Raw genomic sequence first — 10,209 nt, forward strand, 5'->3', positions numbered from 1 at the left:
GTGAAAATTCAAAACCTTCTGATGTCAGACTCCTTCCCACGTTCTCTGTTATGCAAGGTAATACTCTATCAGTCAGAATTCAGTCTCAAGAAGAGCCCACCTCTGAGGCAGCCATGCTTTACTAACAGGAAGTGCAGCTTTTGCGCCTGAGACTGGAGATCAAAGGGACGAGGTGCCATTATTGGAACCCACACGTTTGGAGTAGGTCCCATGGCTCTAGGATTCTGACCTCTGAGGAGAGGGTTGGCCAACCTGGTGCTGAACCTCCGGGATTTGGTGCAGGCCTCAAAGACCTGGGATCTAGAACTCCAAGGGTAAGACACTCGATAGCTGTGCCAGTTTCTCTGAGGTTGACAGTACTGTTGGTTCTGGGGATTAACTCAAGGAAAGAAATGTATATATATTTGAGATATATGCATATGTGTATATATAATACATATGATATCTTTCTACCTATGTCTACATCTATATTTATATCCATATGCAGTGATATCAAGATTGAAAGGCACTGCCTTTGCCAGGGTGAGAGTTAATGAGGCAACCATGACATGAACAACATTCAGGACATTTCCCATGTCCGGTCTCCCTTTAGTTTACCCTACTGGTAGTAGCTAATAAGAGAGGACTCACAAAGGAGAAATGTGATTTGCAGTTTCCTATTCCCTATGTGAGAAAGCAGAAGACACACACACCCTATCTGTGGACAGTGCCTTTGCTCTGCAACCACAGAATAGTTCCATAAAACATTAACTGATATAATTGCCTAAAATAATGGAAAGTAAAAATGTGCCGGTAATTAGTATATTTTGCTTATTGTTCGATGGCTAACCTTTATGATCCCAAATGATAAAAAGTCTCAGGAAGTTTCTGTCAGTGACCTGTGATACAAGCTGTAACATTTCTCCTGTCAGGGAACTAAAGCTTAACAAACGGGGAATTTCATTTGGGATTGGGTTTCTTTCTAGAAATCATATTTTGGTTTCTGATTGCAGGTGGATCATTCACTTCTCCTTGATTAGGTTGATGTGGATCATTCTGCTGTTTACTGGGTGCGGTTGTAACATTTTGATCTTCTTTCTTAATGCTTTTTCCCCTTCTCATAAAAGACAAAATTAACAAAGAACAGAATAAAACCAGAGACGGTATCAACCAGAATAAGAGTGGGCTAGTCTTCTTTTGCTGTTTCTCCTGTGACCGATTGGTCTCTTTTCTTATTGGGGGTGGGCCACTGTCTACACTACCTCCAGTGCCTTTTATCCGGCAGTCAGGAGGCTCCCACTCATAGCTGCAATGACAGTGATGTCTATTGTTACAGACTCCGTTCATATTGCAGGTCTCAGGTGAGCAATCAGTTTTCAAATATGCCAAAGGGATGCATTTCCTTTGGACACAGATATGTTCTTCACCGCACTCTGTACCATCTTTTATTTCACCAAGATCAGGCAAGGGCATCCCCAAATGGAAGTCAGTACCCCAGCAGATGCTATCATTGATGTGAAGCCAATGCAGAGTAGAATGGTCTCTCAGAGTGGGAATTTCTGCCACGTTCTTACACTGAACCCTCCCACACAGGGTATCTGAGTTATTACATTTTATAAATTGATGATTCTTGAGACCACAGTTGCCAAAACGGTCACCTCTGACGTTCACTGTACTGTAGCAAATCTGACTCGCACTCTTGGCATTTGGGCCAAAAAGTTGGCTACACTGTTCATCGCGAGTATTGCACGCCTTTTCATAGCAGTAGCCACCACCTGTGCATTCGGCTCCGTCTTGCATGTACACGTCTTCTGGACACTGATAGGATGTCCCGTCGCACCACTCGGGAAGGTCACATTCATTTTCCCGTTCTCTACACACGTCACCTGATGGCATGATCTTGCAGTCTTTGCAACAAAGCCCAGAAGCACAAGTAGCCCCAGGACTCAGAGTACAGTCTAACTGACAACATGGGTCTTTTGTACACAGATTTAAGGAGCCGCAGTCACAGTCTTCTCCATCTTCAACCACACTGTTCCCACAGCGTGTATACCGGAAGATTCTCTTTGGCGTTCGTGGATGCAAGATACATCTTGATCCCGCCGAGGTGTGCCAATATCTAGCATAACTGCAGTTGCTGAATTTAGTTGCCTGAGACTGTGTTGCATACATTATGCACACATCGTCTGCACATTTACATGTTTTCTCATCGTGCCACATACCCAGAGAATGACCGAGCTCATGTGACACAACAAATGCAAAAACACCCAAATTGTCACTTGTGAAAGCATCCACTGCACAATTAGTATTGTAGTTACATATTGATCCAACATAAGATATGCCAAGAGCACCATATCCTTTTTTTACAAAAACATGCGCAACGTCATGGGGGACACGGGCATTAAAGCTTTCTTTCTTCCAGGTGCAAAATAAATCCAGGAGTGTGTCCATGTTCTTTATGTCAACAGGGTTTCCTCCATTCCAGACCTCCATTCCAACCAAACTCACATCAATATTTAGTGGTTGATAGAAGGTATTTACGTTATTCATAGTAGTAATTACTTCCAGCTCCACAGTTGTGACATTGTATCTGCGATAAGCATATCGGTTGTAGTCCACCACCACTGCCATTTCAACAAATCTCTTGTGGGTCCCCAGACTTTCATACCCACGTTGCAGCAAAACAGAATTATTGCTCTCTTGTGACTTCACTTGCCGTGCTATTTTTTCATCTGTTAAGCCACACCTCATGGGTGGGAATTGTTTCTCCTCACCGTACATCTTATATACCAGGTGTTCAAATGTGGTAGAAAGCTTTTTGGGTAAAATTTCATAAACAATGTGATTTGTCTGCATTATTCCTTGTAAGCCCCCAAAACAGGTACTCAGAGACACCAAGGAATCCGGATCCCCTTCCACATAGCCACGATAATAACAGTCTTTCTGGATAAATGGCTGGTCTTCAAGAAGAGCCCCCTGGTCTGTGTAGGTGAACACTGGGAAATTTTTGGACAGCAAAAGCTTCTTTACCTTCATATGGAAAACATGTCGCTGGCCTCCAAAATGCAGTTGGTAAGAGATCCAGCCTGGAGGCTTCTTGACATTGCTAGGGTTTGTTACCCTCAAAGGAATCACCACTTCTGGGGGGCCATGGCAATAGGAGTGTTCAACATGGGACCATCCAAAAAGGAGCAGAAACACTCTTATGTACCATGACCTCAGAAACACATGTACCATGACCTCACCCACAGCTATTATGGAGACACCATATTCAGCCATTGGTGAGACCAAAACAGAGCGGATCAGGAAGCATCACTCTTCTGTCTCCTCCCTCTGAGCTGGAAGTATGCTGATAAATAAAGTGCTGATATTTAAAGATCTGTCTTCTAGGAGTCACACCATCAGAGCAGCAGCACTAAAAGAAAAAAATACAAAGAAGGGCAGATATAGGAGTGGAACATATGAGCAAGTCAAGGTGAAGGATGAAAGGAAGGGTATGGGGTAAAGTGGGTCAGCGTTTGCCTCATGACTCAGTATATTGCATTGCATTCAATAAATCATGGTAAGGCAGAATGAGACTACGTGTACAAAGCAATGGTGATTGGCTATAGGTTGACTCAAAGAATCTAGATAAAGGACACATATGGATTTGTTGTTATATTGCTCTGTAAATATATGAATATGTATCAGCATTTTCACAATAAATATATAAAATAAAAGAGTATTAATGGAAATGTGAACACCTATCATATTTTAATGTAGCAGTCTCAATTTACACATATGGGGTGGATATGGATATCATGATATAGGTCTTCCTTTCACTTTCAAATGATAAATTATTTAGTCACATTACTCAGGAGAGATATAAAAATTACTCATGTATTTTATTATTTTTTCTCATGGTCTGTAAATATGCTTCCATGAAAGAAATTATTGATTATCCTAGCTCCTTCCTGCATTCCCTTTTTCATCTAAGCCTGTGAAACTGCAAGAATCAAGGCATCAATATTGGCATCAAATTCTGAGTTTATAAGATTTCAAGGTAACCATGTCTTGGGTTTGACAGTAAAATGTATTTATTTCATAAATAAAAATACATATGCATATTTTGCATGAAAAGTAGAAACAAAATAAATATTGGTGCGACACACTCAGGAAATATACATGTACATATATGTTGAGATAGTAATGGTCTGGAGATATTAATGGTCTCAAATTTGGAAGCAGTGTTTGGGACAAAACTACACATTAGAAATTTGTAAAATTTCAATATTTTGTATATGCATTGCTTATTTTTATTACCCAATGAGAATATCCACTGTCTTTATGAAATCGTTAAAGTAATAAGAATGCTTAAAGTAATGACACCAAGAACTCTCGGTCTAGTTGAAAAACCAGGAAAGTGAAGTCGGCTATGAGGGATCTAATATAAACTGATCAAACCACCTCCCATAGTAGATAATATAAAAATTAAGGGCACCTGGGTGACTCAGTCAGTTAAGTGTCCGACTTTTGTTCAGGTCATGATCTCACGGTTCGTGAGTTTGAGCCCAGCATTGGGCTATGTGCTGACAACTCAGAGCCTGGAGCCTGTTTTGGATTCTGTGTCTCCCTTTTTCTCTACTCCTCCCTCACCTGCACTCTGCCTCTCTCTCTCTCAAAAATAAATAAACATTAAAAATTTGTTTAAAAAAGATGCATGATTAAGGACCTCGCATCTGCTAGTCCCTGTACCTATTTTTGCTTAATCATTAAAAAAAAATCTTGAAGCTATGTTCCCTTGACCTCTTTTTTGTAGAATCATTGTGTCATGTATGGAATTTTCCTTTCATGAAAAGCAAAAATCTCTTGACTTTCACTTCTTCATGGAAATCTCCTTATTCCTACTTCATTTTACTAAAGGTACCAATCCACAATTCAAAGCAAGGCATAGAGGAAGATTTACATTCTCAGTATTCCTGTATGGCATACAGAGCAGATGACAGAGCCAAATTTGCACTGATTACCAAAGCCACTTACAAACCACTAAACCGGTAGCCATCTCACTGGACCACTGTTTAGCTTTTTTTCTTACTCAAACACCAACACCCAAATCAATGCTACACAAACCTCAAGCAATTGGGTGTCTGATTTATTAATGTGTTATTCACCAATAATTTTACCCACATCTGGGGTTTAGTGAGCATATGGGCAACCTATATAATACCTAGTTTATTTTAGCTTTGCTACTTTTTTTCAACAATATTTAGCCATTGGCTTATAGCTAAATATTATTTCTTAGTATCATCTGTATCTTATTATCAAACTCTAACTGTAACCCTAACCATAACCCTAATCCTAACCCTTATTATAACCCTCCATTGTCCTGACTCTTACATGTCAAATAGTTAACCACAACTTTTATTCTTATTCAAAACTTGATCCTCAAATTTATGCAGAAAAATCACTTTTTTTTCATTCTCCCCCACTTTTTACGTTCCCTTAATTTTACCTCGTATATCTATAGCCTGGCTCTAGACTCCATTAATACAACCACTGTGGTCTAAAATCTTCAGCTCCAACTAGGTTAATCCTTTTTCCCTGATTTTGCTACACCCATAGAAACATCTCAAAACTCCTGGGAAAAGAAATCACAGAGTATCTTCACCTTCACCTGAAAATCCTTGTCTTTGTTTTCACAAGTAGTTATTATTGAGTTCCAGTTATGGTAGTTTAAACAGTAAAATCCAGAATTCAACATTTCTTGCATGTCTAATACAGGATTTGATATTTTTCTTTGTCTTTGCTTTCTTCTTGCAGATAGCAGCCAGGAAATTTATTTCAGGCTAAATACTATCTTCATCATTAATAAGATCTGAAATACTAGGGTAGTTTGGTATTTCTCTAGGACTAATGGGGAGGAATATTTCACAAAATGCCAAGAAACCACAAAAAGGAAAGTAAAATTCCTAAATTAAACCTTTGAGGACAATACCTCTAAATTGTGAGTAAAATCTTAATATACTGATTTGACTTTTGAGTCTCTTGATATATATTTTGTAATTATAATGGAGTATCAATTGTTGTGATGGAAAATAATTAAGAATAACAGAGTGCTGTTGAGAGTGAAACTAATCAATAAAAATTAGTCAGAATTTATTTCTAATTCCAAGAGTATGTGAGCCAGACGGCATTTATCCTCATAACATTATTTTATGCAATGATTCAAGAGACACATTTCCTAAGAGAATATAACATTTTCATTCATAATGTGGTATAATGCCATAATGAAACAGAAACTTCTAAGTAGATGGTCATACATCATCTTTTATAAGTTCTTTTTTTCTCTCCTGCGAGCGTCATCAAGCTCATCAATCTATCTACCCTAATTACCACCTCCCTTTCTCACTCTTATAGCTTTATTTTTCCAAAGTATGAGCAACAACCCACTAAAAACACAATTTTGTTTACTCAACCAAGTAAAATAGACCAGAATAAGACATAATCCAGGTAACAGATCCTCCTTAAGAATAAAAAATGGCAAAGAATTATGGTGTGTGTATGTTTGCATGTGTGTATGCATGTATGCGTTAATACTAATGTGTCTCTCCTCTACAGCTAAATTCTTGAAAGACTTACCAGCAGTAGAATTAATGGTTCCCATTATCTTTGCTAGCTAGAGCCCTATCATGGTTTGTACTACCTCTCTTTATGCACAAAGACTTTGATCTAAAACCTTACATAAAAAGAGAACTAACAATCCGCTCCCTTTCATCTCTCATTTGATTGTGTTCTAGATTTAACTGCTTAGCAACAAGACTTTCTCAATTCTGAAGACCGTGGCAACTGGACAAAAGTTCTCCCACTCTGGAAGAATCATCTGCATCAAGCTTTATCTCTAATTACCCTTCACTATGAGTAAATATGACTGTATTTTTTTTTATCCCTATCCTATGTGCTCCCTGAACACAGCAGAGACACTTTACCTTCGGTATTTTTGTTCATACTATTGCCCTGGTCCAAGATTATTTTCTTAACACTGAACCATATTATGGAATACTTGAATTATTTCAGGTTCCAGAAAGAAGTTTGACCCTATTTAAATCATTTTACAAGGATTCAAATATCAGTAATCATCTATAACTTTCTTTGTTAGATTAACGAATAACTTAGAGATATTTCATATCTATAAATAAATATGCTTCATCTATTAGGGAATATTGTTGGCAAAAAATGGCAAAACAAAATTTAAGAGAAGAGAGATTAATTAAATATAGTGTGGGTGGTAAAATCAGCATCATGGTGGCATAAGATGTTCCTCATTTATCTCTCCCTCTTTTTTTAAACAATGAATTAGACATCCATACATAAACAAGAGTGCCGTAGCACCTGGGAGGGATCCAAGAGAACTTCTTCCTATCTGTGCATCAGAAAATAAATAAACAAGACCTTAGTAAGAATGGATCCAAGGGAGTTAGCAAACCTGCCCCACTTCCACTTGCTTTGGTCAAGGAAAAAACCTGGAAAGTGCTGTCCTGCAAGGAAACACACAGGTGACATAAAATGGATAGAAGTCCATCCTGCCATAGTGGAGATTTCAACATGCCATTGGAATAGAATAGAATAGAAATGAGTTTGGAAGCAGTGGACAGAGAGGAACTCTACTGGAGCTTACTGCCTCCCCAGGTGACACTGCATGGAACTAAGCCCTCTGTTAGTGGCGGCACAGATGTTTCTCACACTGATAGTGGAAAGATGTGATTTCCCCTAGGAGGAGTTGGAAAGCGTGGGTGATCTTCAGGTTAATCTAGTTGTGGAGGTTGAAACTGAAGGAACCTGTCTCTTTCCAGAAGACACTGATTTCTGAGAAGGTACCTCCATGACTGAGGGCAAAGAAAAGAAAAAAAAAAGACAATAATTTCAAAGGTCATGAAAGGAACACAGTTTCTGCTGTAAATTTAGGACTTCAGCATGAAATCTGCCCCACAAGCTACTGGGAATAGCCTGCCGGAGGATATCATCAGCCTGTAGGCACCCACAAAACTCTGCTAAGCTCCCACTTCACTCCACTGTGCAGCATCTGCCTTGTGTGTGCTCCTGCTATGGCAGTGAGATCAAGGAAGTTCATAAATAAAGGAAATATACCATTACAAAAGATATCAATTATTCTCTAACAACTGATCCTAAAGACATGGTATACAGCGATATAGCTCATAAAGAACTGAAAAGAGCTGTATTGAAGAAACTATGAGCTACAAAAAAAATCAGAAAGTCTAATCAATGAGATTAAGAAAGAGATAAATGAATAAATGAGTTCTTTAGGAAAAAAAAGAGAAACCATGAAAAAGAACCAAAAATAATCTTGAACTGAAGAATTCAATGATTGGATGAAGAATACAATACAGAGCATCTGTAGTAGAGTAGAGCAAATGGAAGAGAGAATAAATGACTTAACAGGTAAGAATTTTGAAATAGCACAGTAGCAAGAGAACAAAGAGAAAAAAATAGAAATGAGCAAAGAAAGCTTACATTACTTGCGAGACTCAATCAAAAGGGCAAACCTCCAAACTTTTGTGGTTCCAGAGGGAGAACAGAGGGAGAAGGGGTAGAAATTTTAGTTAAAATAATAGTACTAAAATCTTCCCATGCTTGGGGATACTTGGAACCAAAGTTCAGGAAGCTAATAGATCACTCTATTACCTCAGTGACAAAAGGCATTTTCAAAGACACATTATAATGAAACTATCAAAATCAAAGTTAAAAAGTTCTAAGGTAGCCAGGGAAAAAGCGGTGCAACTAAGAAAGGAACCCTATTAAGCTATCAGTGGATTTCTCAGCAGAAACCCTACAAGCCAGGAGAAAGTAGAATGTCACATTCAAAGTGTTAAATGATAGAAATTGACAGTCAGGAATACTATGTCAAACATAGTTTTTCTTCAGATTTGTGAGAGAAATAAAGACTTTTCCAGACAAACAAAAGCTAGGGGAGTTCATCATCACTAGATCTACCTTGCAAGTAGTATTTCAAAGAGAGTTCTCTAAACTGAAATGAAAAAAAAACTCTAATCAGTGAGATGAAAGCATACAAAAGTATGTAACACAATGGTAAAGCTGAAACATATATAGGAAGATTTAGAAAACTCCAATTATATAAATAGGACGGTGTATTAACCACTTAACAATAGTATAACAAGAGAAACAAGTATTAAAAATAAGAATAGCTGCTATAATTTGTAATGAATACACAGCATAAAAAATGGTAGGGGCACCTGGGTGGCTCAGTTGGTTAAGTGCCTGACTCTTGATTTCAGCTCAGGTCATGAATTGGCTGAACCAATTCAGCTCTCAGCTCATGATCTCATGGTTGTGAGACTGAGCCCTGTGTGGGGCTCTGCACTGGGTATGAAGCTTACTCAAGATTCTCTTTCTCTGCCCCTACCCTCTGTGCCCCCCCCCCGACTCTCTCTCTCTCAAAAAAGGATAAATGGCGACATCAAAAATATCAAAAGGGAGGAATAAAATCGTGGTGTCTTTATAGGCAAATGAAGGTAACTTGCTATCAGCATAAAATATACTGTTTTATATATGTTATTTTTTTGTAAGCCTCATGGTAACCTCAAAGCAAAACCTAGAGTAGATTCATGAAACATTAAAAAAGTAGGGTGGGAGGATGGGGCACCAGGGTGGCGCAGTTGGTTAAGTATCTATCTGACTCTTGATTTCAACTCAGGTCATGGTCTTGTGGTTTGTGAGTTTGAGCCCTGCATGGGGCTCTGTGCTGACAGAGCAGAGCCTGCTTCAGATTCTCTCTCTCCCTCTCTCTTTGCCCCTCCTTGCTCTTGCTTTCTCTCTATCTCAAAATAAGTGAGTAAATTAAAAAAATATACTTAAAAAAGGGCCAGGGGGATGCCAGCATGGTACGCCATTAATTTACAAATATAGGAAGAAACAGAGGGGAAAAGAAACAATTGAAATAGAAAACAGACAAAAAGCAACAACTAAAATGGCTATTTAGTAAATCTTTACATATCAATAATCCTAAATCTAAATGGACTGAATTCAGTAATTAAAAGGCACAATTTGGCTGGTTGGAGAAAGAGGAGGAATGGGGGTGAGAAGGGAGGAAGAGGAGTAGAAGGGGGAAGGAGGAGGACAGGGAGGAGAGTAAGAAGGATGAGGAGGAGGAAGACCCAACTATATGTAGCCTACAAGACATTGATTTTATTTTATTTAAAAAAAAATTTTTTCAAC

At 38.5% G+C, this 10,209-nt stretch overlaps 1 protein-coding gene across 1 annotated transcript; it reads right to left on the bottom strand.

The window, feature by feature from the left end:
* Positions 1-787: 787 nt before the first annotated feature.
* Positions 788-6,727, bottom strand: LOC123589926 (disintegrin and metalloproteinase domain-containing protein 20-like). Its single transcript, XM_045462563.1, has 2 exons — positions 6,598-6,727; positions 788-3,394 (listed from the first exon to the last, which is right to left on the bottom strand). The coding sequence occupies exon 2, from the start codon at positions 3,256-3,258 to the stop codon at positions 940-942; it is 2,319 nt and encodes a 772-aa protein (XP_045318519.1). The 5' UTR covers positions 3,259-3,394; positions 6,598-6,727; the 3' UTR covers positions 788-939.
* Positions 6,728-10,209: the final 3,482 nt, after the last annotated feature.

This window comes from Leopardus geoffroyi, chromosome B1, assembly GCF_018350155.1.
Source record: "Leopardus geoffroyi isolate Oge1 chromosome B1, O.geoffroyi_Oge1_pat1.0, whole genome shotgun sequence".
Lineage (NCBI taxonomy): Eukaryota > Metazoa > Chordata > Mammalia > Carnivora > Felidae > Leopardus > Leopardus geoffroyi.